Source organism: Dermacentor andersoni, chromosome 1 (genome assembly GCF_023375885.2).
Source record: "Dermacentor andersoni chromosome 1, qqDerAnde1_hic_scaffold, whole genome shotgun sequence".
NCBI classification, from domain to species: Eukaryota; Metazoa; Arthropoda; class Arachnida; order Ixodida; family Ixodidae; genus Dermacentor; species Dermacentor andersoni.
The window spans coordinates 244343230-244370976 of record NC_092814.1 but is presented as its reverse complement, the minus strand read 5'-3'; the positions used below and the strand labels follow the sequence as shown (position 1 = coordinate 244370976).

Here is a 27747-nt window from a genome sequence, read left to right as displayed (position 1 = left end):
CACTTGATCTTTTTTCTTATGTAACATACACTCCATCCCACAAGTAATTTGCAGCACTACCAAAGGTACAAGGCACCAGAATGTAGCTCCTGCCTTAATTGTCTGATTATTGGTTGTATAAGAGACTTTTATTTTTGCTTAGTATGTGATACGTGACCGCAGTACATGATACGTTAAGTCCTTTGTGCATGCACAATAAACAGACAATGTGGCACTGGTGAACACATCTCGAGGGGCATTCGGCCTTCCTAGTGGCTTAGTAGTCCTGCAGCCTCTACAGTGCTGCAGATGACTTGTGAGATGCAGTATAGGTACAGTTGCTATATAGCCATGTTACAAAAGTGGCATTTGGCTTCACGTGTCATAAAATCTGTCATTTTGTTGACAAGCGTGGTGACCCCAAAGTTTTGCCATTAATGAATTTCTGCTGGCCATATGAAATTGCCTACATAGGTAGCTAAAGGTGCCTAGTTGTGCTTGCAACCTCTATTCATGAGTAATATTACATTTTGCAGCTGAATGCAGTTTGTGCAAAGTCAACGAGCATCCAAAAGAGTCCCTGCTACTGTGCTAACAAATGTTAGATACAATAATCTATAGGTATTGAAATGAGCTTGTGAAGAATGTACAAAAGTTAAGCTGTGGTAGCACAGCTGATTATACTGAACCATTACAGAATGACACGTGCTCCCTGCAAAAGTTAACCTAGCTGATGGCTACAGTCAAATAAAATCAGCAATCACAGTATACAATGCTCATGTAGGATGGTCATGTGGAATGTGCAATGTCTTTTGACTTAACGCTACCTCAATATATGCTGCTGTAAGCAGGTGGACGATAAGGTTAGAGAACAATTATGCCAGCATAGTCTCATCTGAAGCAACCTTTTTGCACTGTAGCCAACGGTTAGTGGAACTAAGTTGTGCAAGTTGCTCATTATGACTGATGGGAAGTGTGTATGTGCCCTAAAACACACCTGTAGGTGACCGTTCAAGTTGCAGCCAGTCGCAATACGTACAGTACTTGGCCTGCAGACATTGCTTAAATTATGTCAGAGCAAAACGTGTAGCCACTGATCATATGCCTTTACATACTATGTAAATATCTATTGATCGTATCCAGTGCTTGAAGTCACCCTGTGCTTAAGAGGAGCTACCATGCATACATGGGCTGTTTCTTTGTGCGTGCATGCGTGTACAGCAGTAGTTCTTAAGATGCGCAAATTTTGTTGGTGTTTGAGTCACTTCAGTCATGTTAGCGTACTGTCAGTCAGTGCTTTATAATGGAAAAACCTCTTCAGAGTTCAAACATTGGCGTGTTTGTGCAGTGCACATTTTGCTACATGTTCATAACAGTGCAAACTGCTTTTGCATTGAAATAAGACTTCATTTCATGCCTGACACCGCAGAAGCTTGTTTTGTCACTTTCTCTCAGCCTTCTGTTGTAAAAATTGTGATGTACATCTGCAGGACACAGAAAAACCTACATAAACCTTCGGTATTGTTTCTCTATTGAAGCAATGTGACAATGTGGTTCAAGTAATTTATTCAAACCTGTCCCAAATGGAGTGCTTTCTATGTATCCATCCAGTTTATTGTCAGCTGCCTCAATTCATGTGCATCTGTTTATGGCCAAATGTGCTGGTAATATTTGGCACTGATCTGGCACTGATCTCTCTCTCTCCTCGGCGATCCAGATTTGATGGCCAGGTGAGAGTGCATCTCTCCCCCCAAGTTCCCACTGATGTTAAACACTGGTAGTGTCCTTGTAGAGGTGATGCAGAACGGAAGTTGCTTAACGGTAAACAAGCGGACATGTTTTGCAGTAACTGTTTGCAGTCCAAACTTTAGTGACTAGCTGCACTCAGAAGTGGCAAAGCCTTATTTGCAAATTCTTATGCACCACTTACATACTTAGCACAGCAGTTTCCTTACATTGCAAAGGGCAGACGTGAGAAAAAGATTTCTATGCATTAAATTCTACAGTATTCACATTTCAGCACAAACAGAAGGGAAAGATGCATTCTGGCTTAGTGTGTCTTGCATTCTGTTCTACCCAGAACCAAAAAATGTGGCATGGAGTGCACTGTTGACTGTCATTTTTACAGTGCCATTAGGCAGTGCAGCAGGGCTTTATGGATGAAGCATTTGAAAAACTTCACTTCCAATGTCAACATGGTTCAGATTATCAAAAATTTGTTATGTTAAAATTTCTTAGTTTTGCTAATATTTGCCTAATGTGTCTTACACTGTCTTAAGCAGCTTGTTCTGAGAATAGACAGCTTTAGAATAGCGTTTGCAACCGAACGTAAACGCATTACGTACATAACGAAATAGTGCGCTCCTCACTGCGCATGCTCCGGACCTTATTGGGCTCCTGTGGTTTACGTGGGCTGTGATAGCATACATTATTTGGCCAATTTTATGTTCATAATGTTTCCGGACGCTAAGAAATAGCGTTGTCGAACATGATGGCACCCATGACTCCCGCTTCAGCGTGAATTCTTGTGATGGCTGCGCTTTGACTCGTGTTGATTGCTAGTAACTATTGAAATGAGTTTTCGCTTTCTCTAAACTTGCCTGAAACATTAGTTAGCGCATGGCACGTCCAATGTCTGAGATAGTTTGGCGATTCCGGCGCCCATAGGCCTAATGAGATGCATCAGCATGCCAACAACAGGATGGTTGCTAATGGATTGTCTTGGCTTAGATACGCTTGGCATGAGGCACCAGACAGCACCCTATTTTATAACCTCTTCCTTACGTTTGCATTCCTGTGTGGTCAAACTAAAAGTCTTGAAAGGACGCGCACCGTAATGACCCGTAAAGGTGATTACGTTTAACATACATAAGGTGACAAACGCTATTCTAAAACTATTATCCTTTAGAATCGGTGTACCAATCATCTTCCGGGAAAGTTAATATGTACAGAAGGCTTAATATGCCTTGAGTTTAACTGTGAAAGCAAAGCTCCTTTCCTTGTTAATGAATTTTTGTCTCAAGGCATGTATTGTGGTATTCTTATAGAACAGTATTGTTGTAAAACTATGTGGGTTACTTTTTCTAACCTCCACATCTCTGAATAAAGCAAATGGGTTCTGTAGGAATCCTCAATGTAGAGGAAATTTCGTGGAAGAAACATTTCTTCCACGAAACTCAAGGCATATTAAGCCTTCTGTACATATTAACTTTCCCGGAAGATGATTGGTACACCGATTCTAAAGGATAATAGTTTTAGAATAGCGTTTGTCACCTTATGTATGTTAAACGTAATCACCTTTACGGGTCATTACGGTGCGCGTCCTTTCAAGACTTTTAGTTTATCCACCTGAAAGTTACCCAAAGCTGCAAGGGTCCTCGGAATTGAAAGGAACCTTGTAAGAGAACCTGCATGGGCTTTTCTTGTAACTTAATACTACTTTCAGGTTGACAACTTTTCCTTCTGGATAGTTCTGTGGCACCCTTACTCAAGTTTAGTATAGCTTTCATGGTTAATCCTACAACTGTCACTTATCTAAAGCTAACCAACCAAGACGTAACACTAATCATTTGTTTGGTCTTTCCAACCACCTTGTATGCCAAATATTGACTGTCATACCAAAGCAGAACAGTTGTGGTAATCTATTTGTTGTGGGGTGGGGGGGGGGGGGTGCTTTGTGACTGTGATATTCTGCAGCTGAGCACAAGGTCATGGGATTTTATTCCCAGCAGCAGTGATGACCGTATACTGATGGGAACAGACTGCAAAATCACCTTGTCAAAATTATCAAAATTAATCTGAAGTCCTCCACTGATTAATCTCTTATAGCCCACTGTGCAGCTTAAGGATGTGAAACTTCGAAATGTAATCTTACCAGTGGTAATCAAATGCTGTACACCATCATCCTTAGAACGCTAAACTGTTCGTGAGTGCAGGAGTTGGACCTTGACAATGTAGGCTTCCATGGAATATTGAGAATTGTATTTTTGAAACTTGACCTTTTAACTCCCAAGTTCTTTTCAAGGAAGTGTACTAGATGTACCAATTATTTTTTTTATTCCAAGAAATAATTGTTTGTTATATCCGTGTTTGAAAAATATATAAATGAATTGTTTATCTTATACACTTGTCTCAAATATCAATGAAAGACATCTGCTTCGAAAAAAAAAAAAACTTTCCCTCAGTTGACGTGTAAGGCTTGAGTGTAATTATCTGAACAGATGATAACCAAAGGAATCAAAAGCATTGAAGAATATCTTCAAGTGCTGAAACTAAATTTGTGATACAAACTGGTTTGGCAAACGCTACTCATCTCTAGCAAGCAAAGCAGAAGCATCTGTGGCCTGGACGATTACAGCTTGTCTTTGGCGATATTGGTACGAATAGCTAGTACAAGTACTGCTCGGGACTAGTAGTTACAAGGGTTAAGGAAATGTGTTGCTGGATAGTTTGTTGAATGGATTTAATACAGTGGCACAAGCAAGACTTTGGTGAAGACGCTTGTGTTCTATCCTTAATGGATGTCTTTCTTGTGCCATTGTCATCCTTGAAATTTGTAAACTTATACATTGCTCAATGCTTTAGTCCTTGTGTTGCTGTCTCTTAGTTTGCATTGCTGTTATTGTCAGCTCTTTGTATGTGTGTGTTTATGTGACAAGTTGGTTTTTGTGTGCTGTAAACCTCATACGTGCATGCAATGTGGTATGTGAATGCATATCTGGTCTGCAGCACTATTATTTTACGGGGAGTGAAGACTTCTTCTCTACCATTGCTTTCTTTTCCTATTCATAAGAGAATGCCAAATGAATGGTGATCTAATTTCACCTTATCGAAAGTTGGATATGGTTGGTCCTGCATATTATATGGCTGCAGGAAGTGACGACTGACTGTGGTTACTGTTCATTTGAATGTTATTAATAGGCCGAGTACTTGCTCGGGGATTTGCATGTTATACCGTAAGCTATTATGGGCTCATTCCAGTAGCCGTTTTGGCGGGTGATGGTGTCCTCCAGTACCGCTGGTGTCCGTCACAGCTATCGCCGGGAATGAGGAAAAAAAATGCCCAGCTCTCGCCAGAATCGCACCCGTGCTGGCTGCGCGGGAGTCAACAACTCTACCATGAGCCATGCCAGCACTTGCTAGATTGCAGCACAAGCATGCCCTGTAAACGTGTCCTAGCGCGTGAGGAGACACACAATGTGACATGTGTGCCACATAGCATCATTACGTGCTCATGTTGCATTGCAGTTGCATATTATTACATCACGTGGCATGCCATGTAGCAGATGCACAAGTAGCGGTAAAAGGTAGTTAGGAGAGGTTTAAGGAAAAAAAAGGTTATGGAGATGTATAAAAATTGCTATAATGAAAAAAATGTACGGCATACCTGATTAAATCAAGCAGGCTAGGTGGCTCTTTGTCACCGTCCTGTTTTCAAAAGGATGCCAATAAATCATCTTCATTAACATTGTATTGTGCCACTTGTCACGCAATGTGAGATGTGCGCCGCATTGCGTCAATACATACACACTTTGTACTGCAGTTGCATATTATTACACCAGCTGGCACACCATATAGCATTTGCATAGGTAGTGGTAGAAAGTAGATAGAGAAGGTTTGAGGAACAAAAACATTAAGATGTATACAAAAATGTTGGAATGAAAAACATGTATAGCATCCTTGATTAAATGAAGCAGGCTAGGTGACTGTTTCTCAGCACCACGTTTCAAAGGGAATGCCAATAAATCATTAGCATTAAATCGTGCCATTTGTCAGGCGATGTGACATGCGCGCCGCATAGTGTCGATACGTGCACACTTTGCATTGCAGCTGCGTTGTATTCCACCAGGTGCCCGACATGTAGCGGTAGCATGTTGCATGTAGCTGGACCTGGTCAACTCAAGCAGGCTAGGTGACTATTTGTCACCACCCTATTTCGAACGGGATGCCAGTAAACCATTATTATCATCAACAACAGTATCGTATCATGCCACAGGTCAAGGGATGTGACATGTGCACCATATAGTCTGGATACCTTTGTTTACTCTTTGGTACGCATTATGGCACCACCTCGTAAGGTACGAACTGCTGCTGAAGAAGTGGATTGTGGAGCTAGTCGTGTGGCTGAAACCAGGCAGCATCAGGCTCGGTAGACTGCTGTGCAGAGAGCAGCGCAAGCCGCAGCTCGCCGTCGACGCAGGGCAGCCAGGTCAGATAGTTCTTGTGAAAACAATGCGAAGATACTTCGCTGCAGAGACCCTGTAGTGTGTGGTGCCTAAAGTGGAGCTCCTATGTATCTGCTCCTCCAGCTTACGCTGTGACCGTGCTGCATGTGCCACGCAGGTCTGTGACATTTTTGTCAAATAGCTTAATTTGTTTTTATTTTTACATAGTGCTTGCGTCTGATACAGGCATTTGGTTGCTAGTTTGTTTCATTGCATAGCACTGCAGCTTTCATGGCATATGACCGTTACTGAAGACATGATACAAGAGCTTGTACCTTTGTGCTATTGAAGGTCATGATGGGGTGGAAAATAGTTCCAGGAATGTTCTTTCTGTTATAAGTTAGTGTTTTGTGCTGCCAGGAATGATAAATTATGATTATTCCTGTCAGAAAATTATGCATTCAATAATTGTTTTTCCCTCAAAATTCAAAAGCTTTATCTCGTCTAAAAGACATGCTCTCACTCTCCTCTCAGTGAAAGACAGCTTTTATTTATTGTGAAATAAGGTGTGTAAATAGCACTAAAATAGTGGGTGTTATTCTCCTGCTGATAGGGCCACTGCGGGACACACCACGAGAGACTGCTTTGGGCCACCAGTCACCTAGTGACTTTCTACAGGAAGAATACTCGCGCATCAACTCAGACTGGATCTCTGAAAATCTTGCTGGTGCTGACCTTTGTTCTTTGGAACCAAGTCCACGGTCCCAGCCAAGCAAGCGATCTGCCTCATTAACTGCTGCTGTAGAGGATCCCCACCTGCCAACCCTAGCTGCTGAGCTGATTGAACAGGTAAACTGTTCAAACTAATAAGCAGAATGAATGATCTTGTCCATCAAACCTTTCACCCATGACTCGTGGCATTGTTCATTCATAGACTCGCGAAGCGTCATTTAAGAGCAGATGGTTACATGATGAAGCATATCTAACATTGATTAAGAGTTCAACATGAATAAGTTACTTTAGTGTGTTACCTCAAGCACAGCCTATTGCAAAAAAAAGTAGACATTGTTGACAATAGAGAATACCGATAAAGATACATAGAGCTTCTTAGAAAACGCATGGGGAAGCTTATAGTAGGGGTGGGTCAACTTGAAATTTGCAAGTGGGCCAACTTGAAATTTGTGGGTGGGCCAAGTTGAAATTTGTGGGTGGCCAACTTGAAATTTGGACATGGGTTGTGTTCCAATACTCGTAGACAGCTAAGTGGACAGCATCCATCTTAAGTCTCGTTCCAATTCTCACAAAGATGTCTTGCAAAGACAGCATTGAAGGCAAAAACGATGCAGGCTACTTGCCTGTCCAAACGATGGTGGCTGAGCAGGACGCTTGGAAAGCCGACAGGAAGGTTGTCTGCGCACAAGAAAACGCAGGCATGCTATCATACACCCTTAATGTAAGCTACATTGTGTTTTCATAGGTTTGCAGGTGCAAGGACTTAAAATACAGAAATAATGTGTGCTTTTCTCCACTTTTTCTTGTCGCTGCGAGGTGGTGTCATCTTCCATACGTCTTCCAGACAGCTAGAAACGCATTTCATTACACAGCCTCGAAGCTGTCTTGCCTCTTTCCTTAGCTGTCTTCGTAAACTGTCTCCGATGTTGGCCAGAATTGGAACACACCCAGGGGAAAAACTAAATTTGGGAAGGGTCCAGTTTGAAATTTGAACGTGGACCAAGTTGAAATCTGGGGATGAGCCAACTTAACATTACGGAGTGGGCCAACCTGAAACTTGAAGGTGGCTTATATTGAATTTGGGTTAAAACGGTGGTAGTGCGTGGCACGCGAGTGTAGGAAAAACGACATAGTAAAGAGCTCTAACTTTCATCTGATGTTTATTTGCAGATGAGCATGATTTAATATGCACAGCAAATAGAAATAACACTGAAAAAAGTACACTACGTACTACTGCCGTTATGAACTATGACCAACTCGCCCAAGCTTCTAACCTTGCATTTGAGAGTGGGCCAACTTGAAATCTGCGGGTGGACCAAGTTAAATTTGGTGATGGGCCAACTAGAGATACTAGGGTGGCCCAATGTCCAATTGAATGCTGCTGAGCATCATTCGAGTTATGAACACCTCACAGGCAAGCGAGTACGTTGAGATGCTTGGCGTGTTTTCATTGGGCCTTACCGAGGCAGTTAGAATGCAGGCAAGAGCTTGCGTGGACAAGGAATGCACGCACAGCACAGGCTTTTGAGAGCGGCAGCGAGGGTGACATGGCATCGCAGTGATGCACTCTCCCCTCACACGCTACTGTGGCAGCTGGCATTCCCTTTCGGCTGCTCTGCTCCATCGAAGCGCGCATGTGCCCGGCATTCCGGCTCAATTGGTACGATTGCATTGAATGGGCCGGATGCGGCGAGAAAAATCGGACATTTGTGTACTAGAGCCTAAGCATTCTTTGCCACTAGAAAGGCCATGAGTAGACGTGCATAAGGTAGGAAAAGCAAGAAAGAAAAACTAAGCAAAAACGAAGTCACAGCCAAGCCAAACAATGCTAACGCATTAGTAGACAATTTTCAGAATATCTGTAGCTTTTGTGGTAGGATGTATCTTTTGTTACTCTAAGCAGCCATCTTCTATACATCTTAGCTGTACAGCCTAAATCAACCAATGCCATATTTTCCAAGCTGAGCTAAATGTCGGATTTGCTCGGACATACCATAACAAGAGACTTTTGATTATCCTTGTTATGGGAGGCAAAAAGCAATAAAGAAACATTACACTTTAAGTGCAAACTGTAGCTGTGGCCTATGGGCAGAGCTCTATGCACGATTTGCTACATCATTGTGCAGAACCATCCACACACACATACGCACACATGCGCACACACAAAAATAAATAGCTTATATTTTTATCAATACAGTGTTTTTGTAAACAGCAGCATAGAAGATAGTTCAGATGTCCTGCAAGTAGATTCTTAATTTTTTTTCTCTTACAATCAGCATCATCAGTTAAGGGATTTATATTAAAGGGGTCCTGAACCACCCCTCAGGCTTGGTGAAAAAACAGTCTGTGGATAGCATACACTGCTGTGAACATTTCTGCCAAGTGTTGCTGTTGTACGCGCAACGCGTGAAACTCTCGAGCACAGCGCTAAGTCAGCTTTCTCTCAAACGCTCTTTGCAACGGAAGCCGGCTCCTCGTTCTTTTCTGGATGCTGTATTTTGTAATAAAGTGGATTCCCAAATCTGGCTGCTATCGGCCAATAGCTGACGTCAATCAAGAAAGGTGTTTAGATCAGTGTGCTTCTTCCTACTGTTACTGTGTATATTCATTGACGAAGTTCAATAAGCAGGCTGAAGTAAGCCAAAATGTGCTTTCAAATTTTGATAATTTAGTTATGTACTTCCAAATGAAGCCAAATGTCGTCTGCTCACGCTTGGCGTCGGCCACCCGCGTAGGAGTTCAACTTTGGACACCCTGCTTATTGGTGTCGTAGCTGGTGGGTCTCGCTAATTTAGACTTGTTTTGAACGCCCAACTTGACTCAAACCACGCGAAACTTGATGTTGAACCACACGTACGCTTGTCAGCACGCTCACTCCTGGCCACTCATGGTTAGACGCCTTGCCAGACTAATTGATAGCGTTTCAAAAATGCGCAATTTGGTTGTGGCTACTATCCGTCAGTCAAGCTGGTGAAGTACAAAGGCAGTCTTCATCGCGTAGTGTTGTCAAACTGTAACATATGAGCACGAGCGTGCACTCAAGCCCTGTTGTGCACAAAGCAAACTCTGTGGTCCGCTGCATAGTGTAGATACCATGGCCGCCGTGACGTGCCGCAACCAGTCCATTGGCTAAGTGCACTGCGGCTCGCTGAGGACAACCGTGTTTGGCTTACATTTGGCGCATCTTAGGCGTCGAAATAGGAAGCAGTGGCATGTATGTTAACATCCAAAATCAAATTTGAACTGCACGCTGCAGTGACATTTAAAAGGCAGAGCATTGTAAGCACGCCCTGCTCCGCCGTAGCCTTTGTAATGCAAGGTATTGAAGGAGTGGAGGCACCGGGATGGCCGTGTTTGATTGCCAATAACTCCGCTTCTGCAGAACACATTGAAGTGCTTTTCACAGCAAAGTATTTCTGAAATACTCTATTTTAACTTCAGATGCATTTCTCCTCTTCGATAAAAAGTGGTTCAGGGCCCCTTTAAGTCCTTGTTACAAATTATCTACTGATTTTCTATAACATGCAATTCTTCAAGCATATCTTTAGATGCACTTTATGGATCCTGGTGTTGTACTGCTGCTAGATTACAAGGATGCCTTACTAACAATTAGCAATAAAAGGATCTGTGTCCAGTCACTTTTGATGGCAGAGTAACCTTCGCAGTGTTATGTTTGTGTGCTTACAGGTTCGAAGCCAGACACAGCTGAGCCATAGCCTTTCACGAGTGGCCGTGTTGGCTGTGCTTCGCTGCCTTTCCACATCCTTGCCAGACTCATCCTGCCCTTGGGAAGCTCTTCTGGACAGTGTACTCAAGGCTGAGGTCTCTACTCTTTTTCCTATAGCTTCTCATTTTGGTGCTTGAACTAACCAGGCAGTGCTGAGTGAATAAATTTGGCATCTGTTTCTTATCCTAGGTTAGCATTGTTGATCAAGACGGCAAGTTGGGCCAATTGGTGTGTTGTGTTGCACTGTAACGAACCTTACTATGAATAGCATTGTTGGGTTGAACTGTGGTAGCTTTGCAGGCCAACAGAAACATGTTAAAGGTGTTGCAGCCATGCATAGGCTTGCTGTAATTGCCTTTTTTATTCCCTTGAGCTGAGGCCTGTGTGATAATGCTGCTACCTTACCTACCACAGGAGTGTGAAAAACCCTTGGTGGCCAGCCAGGATGGAGATAGACTCCAGCTTATTTTTCGAAGGCTATGGAACTGTAAAAATGATGACCAGCAGCGCAGTTGGCCAATTCATGAGGATGAAGCACTCATCCTGGGTCTTCTAGAAGAGCTGTACACCATCTTGGTAAGCTTTGCACACTAGTAGCAAGCCACATTTTGTTAGTCATGCTTACTTTCTTCAATAATACCGTAAAAACCGAACTATAGGTCGAACCGGAATATAGGTCGATCCCCCTACTAACGAATTCTAAAATGAAATGAAAGTACCGAAAGACACCCTTACCTTGAAACAAATGCGACTCATGCACAATACTGACAGTATTTTTTTAAATGCTGCTCGCATGTGCACCCGGCCAATTTTTAACAGTATCGCGCGACCATCGACCCGCGTGCTTGTCAGCACCATATTAACGACGCTGAGTGGCGAAACAAACGAGATACGCGCAGGTGTACACGTGCGCTTACTTTCGCTATTTCGTTGCTCTGTGCCGTGATGATAAGGTGCTGACAAACGCGCAGGTCGATGGTCGCGCGATACTGTGAAAAATTGGCCGGGTGTACAGTACACAGAAGGGCACGAAGTGCCCAAGCGCTACTCCGAATCAGAGCAACGCCTTTGATCAGAGTCGTCCGAACTAGAGTCGGATGACGAGTGCTTCTCGCTGCCCAGTCCAGAGGCGTGCGCAATCTCTACCGCTTTCAAACGTATGCATTCGGCAGTCACAGGCAGCGATCTTACACGCAGCTCTCGGACGAACTCCGCAACCTTGTCTTCCAGTTCTGCGGTCCGCCCACGGAATGACGTTTTCTGTTGGTTTGCTGCTTCTGCCTCCACCAGTACTGTATGCTCTTTTCAGATACTCCAAATTCGTGCTGTGCCGCGAGGTTGCCGTGGGCTTCCGCGCACTCAATCGCTTTTTTCTTGAAGGCGACGGTGAATTGTCGTCGGTTTCCGCTCATTTTGAAACAAAATGTGAAAAAGCAGCCTTTAACCAGTATAACATTGTGACAGTGTAAACGCAAATTGGCGGTGCCACAATGTCACCATGCCGTGCTACTGCTGATGGCGAAGGCGGCTCTTTACTTCATCTGCCCATTGTTGCAAGACTTCCGTAGTTTTTCCGCCAATGTCTGGTATATAAGACGAGGGTCTACTTTTCACAATGGTTTTTTGAAAAAAAGTTCGACTTATATTCCGGTTTTTACGGCATGTTACCTATGCTTAAGGCAGGTTTACATACTTATGTTTCTAATGTGCTGTACTGCAATGGCAGCAACTACATGGACATGCACTAGAAAACTAAAGGGGAAATCACATTCAGTGCTGAAAGGCAGGGATAGATGCTGTACATAAAAAATCATAAAACATTATATGAAATCAGGGAAGCGTGCAAGTAGGCCAGACAAACAGCAAACACAAGACTTAATTCATTGAAAGATGCATTTTTTGTCCTGGCACTGCTATCTGTGTTGATAATTTTTGCTTCCTGTCAATAAGACTGACTGCGTGCTTTACACTGCAGGGTGTCTACAAACTGGGAAAACCGGGAATTCTCAGGGATTTTGAGTAGTCTGGAAAAACTCGGGGGAAAATCGGGGAATTTCTGCCTCTATCAGGGAAAATTGGCTCTAATTTTATTGAAAGAGTCGAAAGTCGCGGTAATGCTGGCTCGAGTACAGACAGGAATCGTAATGAATCGTCTTTGATGCCCTGTCGTCGGCTGGAGGAGTTGCCAGTGTACAGTCAACGACCGACTTCCCGGATTCCCGATAATTTGGACGGCTTCACGGCACCGCCACCACGTACCCCATAGAGTCAATGTATCAGAACGTCTGAAATTTTCGGACGCAAGAATTCTTCGCCGTCCGATTTTCCGGACGTTTTGCCGTGACCCCAGATCCGAAACGGCATTAATCAAAGCCACCACCGCTGCCATTTGATTACCTCACCGCCTCGAACCGGCGCTCTCGCACACAGATCCGCCGGCAGCCGTAGCTACTACTGCGGCAACGTTAGGCCTAATTGCTTCGACGTTCGCTATAAAGCTTCTTGACGCTGGGTGCCTTGTTTTTTATTGAAAAAACTCGCTGCTGTCAGCAATGACACGGACTCTTTGTGGTCCTCGTGATTGGCTTAGAAGCTTGGAAAACACGGTGCGTTGCATAATGCCGGTTTCCGAAAGTCAGCTTCGCCTCATTACAGAAATGTTACTTGGTGAAGCATGTGTAAAAGTATTGCAGTGAAGCATAACAAGCGTGGGAAGGGCCTGTTGCCACGGGACACAGTATGTAATCCTTAATTATACTTGCTTACACCCGGTATTTCCTGTCACAGTACGAGCACCGATATGCCTAATACGTGTACCTACAGGCCTTCAGAGCGTTTTCGAATGTGCCTGTGGTGGTTTGAACCCCCAAGGGCAGTAAATGACATGCATTTATTTTTTCTCACTCGCCGATTTTTCGGACGTTTTCGCAACCCCTAGGGAGTTCGAAAAATCACACGTGGACTGTGCAACTGACCAAGAAGATACTTCAAATTGTCCGTGGGGCGAATGAGTGGCGGAAGGAGGACAAGAACAGAAAGGACCTACGCATTCAGGAATGAACGGGAAAGGAAGCGTGCTGCTGCCGTTCTGAAGGAGCTTGAGCTCAAAAAACAGTGTTGGCTGATGCCGAGATGCAGGTGTCCCTCATCCAAACCAAAATAAACTCTTTAAAGGTCTATTCGATTCAGCCAAGTTTCTCTGCACCTTCTGCACCTATTCACGGTGCGCTGCACCTAGGCCTTCGATTCCCCGAGGTGCAGCGGTGGGTCCTGCACCCCCGTGCACGATTTAACGGGGTGCAAGGCAAGGTGCCACCGCGGTGCAGTGTACCCTTGAACCTTGCAGCGAGTGGGTGCAGCCCAGCACACCATAACTGTCAACCCCTGCACCTTTTCGTTTGTGGTGCTGTGCACGTTTTTCTGAATCGAACAAACCTTAAAGCAGTGAAACACAGCACTAAGGCGTCATGCCCGAGCTGCGAGTATGTCAGGACAGTTGAGGTTGACTTACTAGCTGTTGAGAGAGAATCTCAATTGTGACAAAGTTCGGGCTTCATACCACTGAGCTTGCTATCAGTTGATAGAAATAGTTTGTATTCGAAAATATCTGCTTCTGGCATCTTCTTTTTATTTTGATTTGAGAATGTCCGACTCCATTTTCAAGTTTTTTCGAAGACATTTTATCTGCTATGTAATTTTTAACCCCTCCCTTCTATTCTTTTTTTGAATAACATAAACACTACTCCTTAGTATTCAAATTGGATTACATCGTTTTTTTTATAAGTTTTTTTCATATGCTTATCAGAGAGTGACAGCATCGGGCGATATGGTTCCAGGCCGTCTTGACATAAAACATAGTTCTGCATCACTCAGGGAATTGTGCAAAGGCACCCAGGGAAAACCTGGAAAACACGGGGAATTTGGAAATGTCAACTTGGTAGACACCCTGCACTGTCCAAATCTGCTGAACCACATGCTGTAAACTTTTATATTTTGTAGTCCAGTAAGGGCTACATCCATGTAAATGACTCACCCATAAATTTGAATCTAAATATTTAAAAGAAAAAACAACTTTTATTTAGAAAATTACACATGTATAGGTTGCACCTCCCTTTCCCAAGCGTGCACCACATCATCTTCCGTTGTATGGTATCGGTGTGATGCATGGAGGTGTATCACACAACATACCGGGTTTATGTTGGGTTCATTTGTTGCTTCTACAATTGATAGTCTGTCAGAGGGAAGCACATCAGCATCGATGTCATGAAATTTGTATCCCAATGCCCTATGGCTTGTCCTGTCATACTTTCCCTCTGTGCACGTACATTTGTGCAACATACATTGATTTCCATAGGCAATACCTGGCCACTGTATGCCACCGATAATCATGCCACACATACTTTGTTACATCACTAATTTATAAAAATTGTTGAGGGACATGTAGTTCTTATTTAATATTGATTGGCTTGTTCAAGAATTAACAGGTAAGAATGCAAAAGATCACTCATGCAATCGAAAACTTATCTCAAAGTTTGTAGATTGTAAAGAGGAAGTAATTATTCTGCCTTCTTGTGGCTGCAACATCGGCCAGACAGGAAGTGTGCAGATGGAATGCCATGAGTACAGCTGCACATGCTAACAACTGTAAGTCACAAGTAATCTGGTCAATCATTACAAGTGTTGCAACTCCTGAATGCACTCTTGAATGCACCACCCTGATTGTTAAAACACCCTAGACAGATAGACAGAGGTTTCATAGAAGCCTTTAATACATTTTTAGACAGATTTGGGCAGCAAGTGAAATATCAGTCTTGTTGACAGGAAAGGAAGTCGCAGTCGCTCTGCTTATGAGATAAAGTAGCACTGGGGCACTGCGTGTGCACCTGTGCCCATGAATTAGCCTTGTGATGCCTCTTCATACTTCTTTTGGGGTGGGTAGGGGGGGCAGTTTGCTTTCTCTTCTGTTTTTCCTTCATCCTTTATAGTGTGTGTGTTACTTTTGTCATCACCTTTATGTGTCTGATAGGATTCACTTTATTATTCAGAGCTGCCAACCTTAATATTTGAAATATGTTACAGTTGAAGCCAAACAAACACTAAATTTTCCTGAAAAATAACTGAAAATTGTTTTATTACTCAAGGTGCTCACTGTGTAAGAAATCGCATTGATCCAAAAGTGTTTTTTTTTTTTTTATTCGCACTTTGTTCTGTGAGGGCACTGTGAATAGACAGTGTACTTTGTAGTTGTTGCTGGAATTCTGCCCGACATCCCAATACAGTATGACGTCACCGTGCCTCACAGTATAGTTACTATTACTGCGAACCACACTCGCATGCCTGTCAGTAACTTTGGATTGGCAAAGCAAATTCTACCGCAAGGTATTTGCCTTGCCACCATTGATTGTCTCGGCGACCAATACGTGGCAGCGTTATCGACCGATGGTTCTCGTGACCTTAGCATGCCCATCGCGCCAGCCTCGGGCGTCGATCCCAACATAAAGAAAATGGATGCGACGGACCTGTCCTCTACGCAGGCTGCAGACCTTTGCGAAGTATTATCGTCCTACCGCGATATTTTCGACTTTGACGATCGCCCTTTAGGCCAGACGCTCGCGGTCAAGCATCGCATTCTTACTGGCGATGCTGTGCCTATTCACCGACGACCGTATCGAGTTTCTGTGTCGGAACGCCGAGTAATTCAAGATGAAGTGAACAAAATGCTCGATAAAAACATCATTGAGCCTTCATCGAGTCCCTGGGCGTCACCTGTGGTGTTGGTTAAGAAGAAGGACGGCACGTGGCGCTTCTGTGTTGATTACCGTCACCTGAACAGCATTACAAAAAAGGACGTCTACCCGCTCCCACGTATAGACGACGCCCTTGATTGCCTGCACGGTTCCAGATATTTCTCGTCTATTGATCTTCGTTCGGGATATTGGCAGATTGCTGTTGACGATATGGACAAAGAAAAAACCGCGTTCATCACACCTGATGGCCTATACCAATTTAAAGTAATGCCGTTTGGATTATGCAACGCCCCTGCCACCTTTGAGCGTATGATGGACTCCTTGCTCCAAGGTTTCAAATGGTCCACATGCCTCTGCTACCTTGACGATGTCATGGTCTTCTCGCCAACGTTCGACACTCACCTTGAGCGTCTCACAACTATACTTGATGTATTTCGAAAGGCGAAGCTGCAACTTAACTCATCGAAATGTCGTTTTGGCCACCGACAAATTACTCTTCTGGGCCATCTAGTTGACGCTTCCGGAGTACAGCCTGACCCCGACAAAACTCGCGCTGTCCGAGAGTTTCCGGTTCCGAAGACAGCCGCAGACGTTCGAAGTTTTGTAGGGCTGTGCTCGTACTTTCGTCGTTTTGTTCCAGATTTTGCGACAATTGCTAGGCCCCTAACTAATCTTTTGAAGAAAGGCGTACAATTCTCGTGTGGTACTGCAGAAGCCGCCGCCTTCTCTCGTCTCGTCACTCTTCTAACCTCACCACCCATTCTCGCCCACTTCGACCCTGATGCCCCTACAGAATTACGTACAGATGCCAGCGGTCATGGCGTAGGTGCCGTCTTAGCGCAGCGTCAGCGTGGCAAGCATCGCGTTATTGCTTATGCGAGCCGCCTCCTAGCACCATCGGAGCGCAACTATTCCATTACGGAACGCGAATGCCTTGCTGTTGTCTGGGCGGTTGCAAAGTTCCGTCCTTACCTTTACGGTCGCCCTTTTTCCGTAGTCACTGACCATCATGCTCTTTGCTGGCTCTCATCGCTAAAAGATCCTACAGGCCGGCTTGGTCGATGGGCTTTGAGGCTACAGGAATTTTCATATTCCGTGGTGTACAAGTCTGGCCGCCTGCACCAAGACGCTGACAATTTGTCGCGTTACCCTGTTGACGACTCTGACTCCTCCAATATTGCCAGTGCTTCTTGCGTATTCTCGGTATCCCAGCTGCTTCATTTCGCCGACGAGCAACGCCGTGACGCCTACATCAGAGCACTCATCGACCGTTTTGAACACCCTCCGGCCAATGCTACTCTCCGCCTCTTCGTCCTCCGCGACGGTACTCTGTACCGTCGTAACCTTCATCCAGACTGCTCTGAGTTCCTGCTTGTAGTACCTAAACACCTCCGCTCCACCGTTCTAGAAGAGCTTCACGACGCACCAACGGCAGGACACCTCGGCGTATCTCGAACCTATGACCGTGTACGTCGCCGTTTTTTCTGGCCGGGCCTTGCCCGTTCCGTACGACGTTACGTCGCCGCTTGTGAACTTTGCCAACGACGCAAGAAGCCTTCCCAGCTCCCCGCTGGTTACCTGCAGCCGCTCGACATCCCTGCCGAGCCCTTCCATCATGTCGGCTTGGACCTTCTAGGCCATTTCCGGAATCTACATCAGGAAACAAGTGGGTTGCAGTCGCGGTGGACTACGCGACCCGCTACGCAGTAACCTGTCCTCTTCCGACCAGTTGTGCAACTGATGTTGCGGACTTCCTGCTACATGATATTATATTGATGCATGGTGCTCCGCGTCAATTGCTTACAGACCGCGGCCGCACCTTTTTGGCCAAAGTCATTGACGACATCATGCGTGCCTGCTCAATACAGCATAAATTTACCACCTCCTACCACCCCCAAACAAACGGCCTCACTGAGCGTTTGAACCGCACCCTTGCAGACATGCTATCCAAATACATTTCAGACGACCACCGTGACTGGGACCTGGCTCTACCTTACATTACCTTTGCATATAACTCTTCCCGTCTCGAAACTGCTGGCTTTTCCCCGTTTTACCTCTTGTATGGCCGCGAACCGACGCTACCACTGGACACTGTGCTTCCGTCCGCCACAGCTTCAACTAGCGATTATGCCCGTGATGCAATCGCCCATGCTGACCATGCTCGCCAACTTGCGCGCGCTCGTCTACAAGTGTCTCAAGACAAGCAGAAACAACGCTACGACCTCCGTCACCGTGATCTCCATTTTGTGCCCGGAGCCCTCGTGTTGCTTTGGTCCCCATCGCGTAAAGTCGGCCTTTGTGAAAAACTGCTTTTCTGTTACACAGGCCCATATCGCGTGATACGCAAAGTGACCGATGTCACCTATGAAATCGTTCTAGCCACGCCCACGACGTCCTCCGCTGTGACAACCAGTGACATTGTCCACGTTGCCCGACTCAAGCCCTACAACTCTCCATGCCCCTTGGATATTTAACAGCACCGTGACGGTGCTTTTGCCGCCGGGGGGTAATATTACGATATGATTCCGCGAGAACGACGAAGAAGTTGGTCGGTGCCCTCGGCACGAGCAAGTGTCAGCCTGGCTGCCTGGCTCCAGTGTAAATAACGTGTAAATAGCATCTCTCGTCTGTGTCTTTCCACACGTAACAATATATACAGTGAAACCTCGTTAAACCGTAGTTGGCTGGAGCTCAGAAAAAGTACATATACTAAACAGTAGTACTGCTCAACCGAAATAGCACAAGATCGCGCACTTACCTGTCAAAAACGAAACTCGGAGTGCAATGAAAGAGAAAAAAAACATGCAGTATTTATTCACTTCGCGTGACAGAAGTGTTATTTTCGTTTGGTGCCACAGCGGCCTAACAGCGACGATCATGCCCTCAAACTTACTGAAGCTGCAAGCCAGCGTTTCGGCCAGCCCCCTCTTCTCATCAAACACTCGCATGGCAGATTCCTCGTTGGCGTTGCATATTCTCCGTGCACGGGCGCGTTAGCATTGCAGCAGTCGGAAGCGCCTTTTTGATTGCGAGGTGCTGTTCTCGTCGGGACGATTGCATTCATGAGGCCAACGTAACGCACAGCTTCTGCCACTCTTGGGCCTGAATCGCCCGTGGTGTCGCTTCCCACGTCGTCCTCATCACTGTCGCTAGGCGACACTTCGGCAACAACAAAGGCAACGATAGTGAAAAGTCGAACCTCATAGCCGACATCACTTCGCGGTCGCAGCAGCTCTGCCGAGCAACGTCTTCGCATTACAAATGCCACACACCGTAGTCAACAGTAGACCCATGTCGCGTGCCAGCGCCAGCTTCTTCGTGTCACGTTCGATAGCACAAACGATGTCTCATTTTTCTTCTATGCTGAGCACCAGGCGTCTTTTTTTTATCCGAACTTCAGCAATAACGCGAGTCCTTGCTTGCACGGCGCCAAAATGATGCTGATGTTGATGGGACTTCACGCGCAAACGCACAAAGCGCTTGGAGGCCGTTGTGATCACTGAGGCTTGTTGTCCTGCTGGGCCTCCCAATGGAGACGACGTACAGTAGAATCTCGGTGATATGAATCTCAAGGGGAGGCGAAAATATTCGTATTACCAGAAATTTCGTATCACCAAAAAACGAGCGAAATCCGTTCCGAAACCATGACACATGCACAAATAAAAAAGACATTTATTTACATGAAAAAAAGTCAAGTATGTCGTTCTGAGTCTTCTTCTCCGCGAGGTCGGCCAGCAGAGAATTTTCGAAGCTGAAGCACTGGGCTATAGTGTTCTCACGCACAGTCTTGGATGTCACAGTACCCTCCCCCCAACCCCCTCCCCACCTTCCCCAGCCCCAACCCCCCCGAGCGATGGGAGACCTTGTTGTCCAGCCCCGACCTACCGACCCAGCTCGCGCTGGCGGCTAGGAGCCAGGAACTGCTGGACGCATATGGGACCTGAGAAGAAGGTTCCACCCCATCTGGTGCCAGCGCGCACCAACCGTTACTAAGGGCTCAGTATAAAAGTTGATTCTCTCTCTCTCACAGTACACCGCAGAATATCGAGAGCTTGCATAGTTTCGGCTGCCGACGGTGGTTGGTCATCACCATTTTGGCACTCATCTTCTTCATCGTCACTGGTCGAAATTCCAGGCTGCGACGATACATCCTCCATGATGTCTTCCACTGTGCGCAGACCACAGGTGACGAGATCGTCGTCCACGGTGACGAAATCGTCGGCACTGCAGTCAACGCCAAGCTGGTTCCAGACATCAATCAGAATTGGATCTGGCACTTGCGAGGTGGTGGCCACTGTGGATTTAAAAATCCCACACTTTGCGAAACAATTCGCGATGGTTGCAGGGGAGACGTGCTCCCAGGCCACTGCAATAAAGTGCATAGCGTCCAAAAGGCTAATCTGCATATTTGTGTCCTTACGGTCAATCTTCGCAAGGAGGCGGCGCACCAACAAACCTTTGAAGTGGTGCTTTACGTTTCTGATAATGCCAGCATCCAGTGACTGCAAATGACTAGTAGCGTTCGGGAGCAGAAATACCACTTTGATGCTCTGTAACGTCATGTGCTTTGGATGCGCCGCATACTGGTCCAGCAGCAAAACAATCTTTCTGTTCTTGCATGATCCAAGTATGTGACGAACTCCACGAACAGAGCCGACGTCATCCACGCCTTTTTATTGGCTCTATATGTGCAGGGCAAACGACCGGCTGCCTTGAAGCATCGGAGCTTTTGGTATTTTCCAATGACAGTCAGTTTCATTTTTTCTGACCCGTCAGCATTGCATCAAAATAAAACCGTCACACGCTGCTTACTTTTTTGTCCTCCCTGGCAGGCTTTGCCCTTGCAGCAAAGACTCTTTTCGGGTTGTAAAACAGCCCTGCCTCGGGCAACAACAAAGTAAAAAGAAAAAGGCGAAGAGGCCGCCCCCAAAAACTAGAGAGAAAAAAAGCTTCGCTTGCCTCGTCAGCCTCCCTGCTGCCGCGGAATCCCAAACCGGCACTGGCACACGCTGCGTCGGTGGCGGCTCGACGGTCGCGGTACCGAAGTTCGTATCACCCGGCGTGACGCGGAAAAGTGTTTGGAACATCCGAATTTTGGCCCATTGTACAAAATGCTTTTGGGCGGGGGAATTTTACAAATTCGTATCGCACCGAAATTCGTATCAGCCAGGTTCGTATTACCGAGATTCTACTGTATCGTGTTTGCGTGACGAAAAGTGGAAACACTACGTGTTAACCGATGCGTACGCAGTAAGCTGGTATGGTTTATGCGGGTCAAAACAAATTATGTTCAATGGCCGCTGAGTTGGGGATTTGACTTCACCACTTTTAAAAAGGAACTACTGTTTAAGGGGGTACGGTTTAACGAGGTTTTACTGAATAACAAACATAAATATTAATGAAGTTTATGATCCACTTGGTGGCTTAGTGGCTGTGGCGTTGCACTGCTAAGCACTAGGCTGCAAGATTAAACCTGGACGCATTTCAATGGGGGAGAAATGCAAGAGTGCCCCTTGTACCATGCATTGTGGACACCCCAGGTGGTCAAAATTAGTCTGGAAGCCCTCACTACGATGGGCCTCATAATCAAATCGTGGTTTTGGCATGTAAAATCCCAGAATTAAGTTTTTTTTTCATGAAGTTCACAAAATATTTATGTAACAGCAGCCAAGATTTCGGTTGCCATATGAATTTGTCTTATCAATTGGGTGGCGGTGCTCGGTGTAAATTTCAATGATAAAGTGGGTCTAGAAAGTTAGGCTCTGAAAAATTGGGCATTTTATGATAGATTCATAAAACAAGGCAGGTATGTAATATATATATATATAGCAGCTGATACTCATTCCTGTCATCAGACAGCTTTAGTTTAGCATGTTTAGCGTAATAGAAGGATTAAAATGTGCACATGCAGAACACTAAACGACCCATAGCGTTTAACATACGTATGCTATTTCTCACATTAATGTTGCCATATTTGTGGGGTTTATGTAGTTTACGTAAAACATGGTGGCAGTCCAGGTCGGCCGCTTTGAACTCAATTTATTGTTGCTTTTTTAGAATTCACTTAATTCGTATCAAATGGCTGTGTAAACAGCTTTCACTTAGTCTCAGGCCACTTCGACGACAGAGTGTTATGAATAACCTTTTGGAATTATTGAGATCACTCCTCGTTTCAAATGCATCAAGGCCTAACGAGAGAAACCTCCGAGATGCCAGCACCGCCGGTCAGTGAACTCGGGAGATAGGTGCAATGGTGTACCATATTTTTGTGTGTATAACCCGCTCCCACATTTACAACAGCCCGGAAAGAAAAAAATATATATACTCGCGTGTAATCCGCGGAAATAACTGGATACAACAACGGTCAAATTTTCGCAAAAGCAGTCTCCACTCGCTGATGCACAACTCGTCCACGTCGTATCTTCGGCCAACGGCTCGGTTCCCGAATCCTTCAACGATACTGTCAAAGGTGGATTCACACACGCGGATGTTATCGCGGACGAATCAGTCACGTGATATGCGGTGTGATTCGGAGCACTTCGCCGCTAGCACTCGCACGACAGCGCAGACAGAGAACTCCTCGCATGGGCAGTGGCGACGGAGAAAACATGATTAAGCCGAAAATCCCACCAGTGATTTGGCTCGCCACCGCTTCGCACAGACCGAGAGAGCGCCGTGAGGACAGGTCACGTACGAGTTTTCCAGCGCCGCGTGTGCTATTCACTTATTAAATGCAGTATGGCTACCTGTAAAGAGAAGGAAAATTGGTGACCATCAAAAAGGGGAGAAGGGAGCTTCAACAGGCAGGGGTGGGGAGAGGGTGGGGTTCCCTAGGAGATGACGAAACTGAATGGCAGAGAACCTTGCCTTGAGGTGTAGCTTCATGGCAGCGCGACGAGTGTTATTTAGTTATGGTTACGGTAACGCTAGTTCCGTAAATCCCTCTATTGCGCTAACGTTAAACTGAAACTGTCTATTGTGCTTTTCTATGCATCCTTTGTGTAGGTCTTGCCATTGCAGCAAAACAAATTTTGTTGTTTTATGCTATTCTCAACCAAGCTGCCCGGTGTGAAGCTTTTGCTAGTTCTAATGTTTTCTTTTCATTTTGTGCAGGTTGATGCTGATCCTCGAGTCTCCCGATCAGTTGTGCAAGCTGATGAATATGACTGTGTCTCAACACTAGCCCTTTACTATCAAATGGCAAGTATGCAGTTTTCTAAGTCTGCAGAATGTATACTGCCGTGTGACAGCCTTGATTAAACTGGAATACTTTTGCAAGCAGTGCTTGCCATTGTTGTACAAATTCTAGGCACTAACAGGTGCTTCGATTTCATGTAGCAGTGAGATTTGGCTGGCTAATGGATTATGCTTGGTGCTTGACAGGGCTTGTGTGATGTATGTAGTTATGAGACTTGAGTCCTTCTCCATTGAACCGTTGTTGCTGTATTTTGGTTTGTGTGGCTGAATTGAACTGACAGGCAGATGTTTCCAGGAACCACGAGCCTCATTGCGTGTGTGGATGCTGCGAGTGTTCCTGACACTGTGCGAACTGGACCTACAGGTGGTCTCACTGCTGTTACACTCAGTGCTACCTATGGAGCTGGCACGTGACCTCCAATCAAACACTGATGGTCAGAAAACAGCATCTTTGCTCTCTTATTAGCCACTCATATCTTACAGAATTGCACCATACCTCAAACACCATGTCAGGCATGTTGCCATTGTTAACTTATTACACCATGCATTTGGTACTTTCTGGCCAGAACTGGCCCTTGTGCCATTAAAGCCCATTAATCACCATGTCAGGCATGGAGAGCTGCAAAACAGCACATTGTGTTGCTAATATGATGGTGGTGCAAGAATTGTCATAGACCAGCGTTGGGTCTATGTGCAAAAGTTTGTCTTCCTAAGCCTAAAGCCTAATTCAGAGAATACAGTTGAACCTCATTATAACGAAGTCAAATCCAGCACAAGAATGCCTCCGTTATATCCAGGAGTGTGCAAGTAGCAAATTTTGAGACTGAATCGAAGACAAATAGAATAGCACCAGAAGTCGGTCGGATCAGATATTGAATGCTTTTCTAATAATTTTTCAATAATCAACAGCCATTTTCAATATTAATATAAAACAATGTTCAAATCCTAGTATTCATAGCTCAAGCAAGCTTCTGTCATTGCATTACATGTTATGAAGCATTCTTCATTAATTGCACAAATATAACATTAAGAACAAGTAAGCAGTTTATTTGCATATACACAGGACTCTTTGGAAAGTATGAACGATTGCTGTATGGCTGGTAGTCTGGCTCATTGAGCAATGTAGCCAGCTCACTACATAAGTGCTCATGTTTTCGCCCGTGTTGATGAAATTCATAGTACTTTTGCTCCAATTTTATGTTTGTCAGTGCACATCTGACATCTTAATATACAGTTAAACCGCAATATAATGAACTTCAATATAACAAAATTCTCGATATAACAAAGCATTAAACTTTTCATAACTTGTCCATAGAACGCTGTGTAATTAGAACCTCAGTATAACAAAGTGCATTTGTATGCAATTTCAATATAAAGAAATTTCGCTTCCGCAGAAAAGGCATGCCGAGATAATAAATGGCGACTTCTGTGGATGCAGATGGTCAAATGATGGAATTACAAGCGGTTATTTGCAAACGCACATCATAAATTGCGCGCCGTGCAACAAGAGCGACCGCCCAAGTGGAGCCACATCATGTTCCCTATAAAGTCCAAGTGCGATAAGATCCTATTGCTTCCCGCACACTGTGTGCTTTAGGTACGAGTGAAAGTGTGCGACGGAGTGGCACACTTTCACTCGTACCTAAAGCACACAGTGTGCGGAGTGGCACCTCCCCAGTGAGCAAAGGGAAAGAGGGGAGGGGAGTGAGTTCGCAGTAACGTGATCAAGCGCATGTGCGAGAGGGTCGAGGCGGGGTAAGGTGGCACTTGTCCGTCGTGATTTCTGGCGAGTGTCTCGGCTGTGGCTGCACAAACTGTAAGCACTGTAAGCTTGGCTGAGCGCATACGCAGGCGCACACCCTACTTTAGAGGTAGATCTGCCACGTGTGCAAAGAATGGGCATTCCGAGACGGCATGGCATCACGTAAGCTGTCTTCCTGCGCATTTAGCATTGAAGATTGTGGGATCTTTAGTTTCGGTGACCCGTTGGAGAAAGAGGCAGATGAAGCATTTGCTCCCCGCTGCCAGCACTTTTCATCATAGTCTCGGCCCAGTGCGGATGACTCTATCAGCCGCGGGGCCAGAGGGCACGCGAAAACATGGCTGGCTTCGCTTAATTCATACTGCTGATGTGAAGATATCGTTGACGTGGCATGAAACCGAATTATTCGTTGCTGACTCCCAAATTCATCAAAATGAACTGTTTTCACATTCAAGCTTGCTTTTTTCGATTGGCCAATCATTCGAAAAATTTTGCAGCCCCTTGTAAGAAAAATCGATCGGCGACTGTACTTATTCACATAACAGTAAAATATAACAAAATTTCGATATAATGAAGCAAATTGCCGATTTTACCTACTTCGTTATATCGAGGTTTAACTGTATCTGAAAAATACAGTCGAACCCAGTTATATCGAACTCGCAAAACGCCTATCAGTTTGATATAAGGCATAATTTGATATAAGCCTGCTAAAGAATTGGAAGTCATATAAGCACATACCATTTATGAAAGCATTGTACTGATGAAACTAGCTTAGTTTCACATGAAATAGTCCTGTATCTTCTCCTTGGACAACTTCGCTGCCTGCAACAGCACACACCACATTGTCTAAAGAGTCGGCACAGCTGAGGCCACAACCTTCCGCATTCGTGCAAAAGCGCCGAACTAGTACGAAGTGCACCAATCACCTCGGAGGATGTGGGCAAAGGATCATCATTGCTTTCCTCATTGTGCCCGCTATCACTTGTGCTCAGCACGATGTCTGCGATGTAATCTTCGTTTTCGGGCTCTCCCGTGGTCGTGACACCATCATCCACAATCATAATCTCGTCAACCGTTGATCTGTCAACAGCTTCCGGAAATTCTGACAGCTCGCTCCAAACTTTAGCGACACCGCCAATGACTTAGTTGCACTCATAAGCATTTTCAGTGTCATCACTGGGCACGCAGAAGCTGGCACGTCTAAAGCAGTTTCTGATGAACCACTTGTACACGGCCGCCTCGACGTCTTATACACGGCCGTGTGTATGCGTTGGGTGCCACAGGCACTGGGTCGTTTGTCTACTTTAGCCCTAATCTCCTTCTTATTCTTCAAGATCGTGCTGAGAGTGCACCTCGGAATCTTGCACGCTGCGGCGACATCCGACTTCTTACTGCGTTACACGATTTATGATTTTGATTTATGATTCTGCCGCTTCTTGCTAGCCATCACGGCAAAACTGCGGGAGAAGGCCGACATGGCGCAAACACAACGAACGAGAAAAGCAGCGAGGCAACTCGGACTTGCACCATCTTGCACAATGAGGGCCCAAGAGCCTCTGATTGGCTGTCTGAGCAAGCGCTGTGGATGGGCCAGGATCATTTTTTGCAGGGGGTGTCACCAACTCGCCCAATGCGGCGTGGCCACTGTGGGGAGAGCCAGGGAAGAGCGGGTGGATGGAGCCACGCCGCCAGGCTAAACCACTCTTGGGACGTGTCGGCAAGTTTCCTCGCCACTGCGAGTGAAAGCCAACTTCTGGCAGCACTCTTGCACTGCTTGATGTTCGATGTAACGGGAGTCACTGCTATTTGTGTTTGATGTAAGCGTGATTTTTGCTATACAGTGCAGTCCACTTATAACGATATCGAGAAAGACGAAAAATATTATCGTTATAACCGATGATCGCCATATCTGGACTGCAGTTATTAAAAAAAAAACGCGGAACATACCTTTGCAGCTTCGAATTCGCTACTTGCTCTAAAGAATAGATGATGTAGAAAGTAGGCCGTGAAAAACAAACTTTATATCTAGCGCCAATGATCGTGTCAAGGGTTAGGCGCGCCGAAATAGTCCGAAATCGCACTTGCTGTTGCGGCTGCTTCAGCGTCACAACCGCGGTGCGCATGGATTCCAGCTGCTGCGCGAACACTGGCGGCAATCCTTCAGCATGCATAAAATCAATTAAGGAGTCGATCGACGACAGTGCACTTTGCATGGACATCGAGGTCGGGGTCAAGGAGCCACTGTCAATCTCGTTGTCACTGTCGCTGCCGCCGTCGCACAACTTTGCCGTCTGTCGAGACAGCACATCTTCGGCGATCCCCTCGTCGGTGACCTCATCGCAGAACGAGGCAGCACTGTCTGCAGTCAAAAACTCCACCATCGACACACCACCTGTGTCACCAGTAGGAACGAGCTCCCAGAGCTCGGTTATGTCAGCG

At 45.5% G+C, this 27747-nt stretch overlaps 1 protein-coding gene across 2 annotated transcripts in view; it reads left to right on the top strand.

The window, feature by feature from the left end:
* Nucleotides 1–27747, top strand: part of LOC126548005 (NCK-interacting protein with SH3 domain) — an 81873-nt gene that overhangs the window by 2919 nt on the left and 51207 nt on the right. For both annotated transcript variants that reach the window (XM_050196077.3, XM_050196076.3), the window contains exons 4-8: nucleotides 6757–6992; nucleotides 10563–10697; nucleotides 11017–11178; nucleotides 23463–23549; nucleotides 23842–23980. In XM_050196077.3, coding sequence (XP_050052034.1) covers nucleotides 6757–6992; nucleotides 10563–10697; nucleotides 11017–11178; nucleotides 23463–23549; nucleotides 23842–23980 — 759 coding nt within the window. The remainder of the gene's footprint in view (nucleotides 1–6756; nucleotides 6993–10562; nucleotides 10698–11016; nucleotides 11179–23462; nucleotides 23550–23841; nucleotides 23981–27747) is intronic.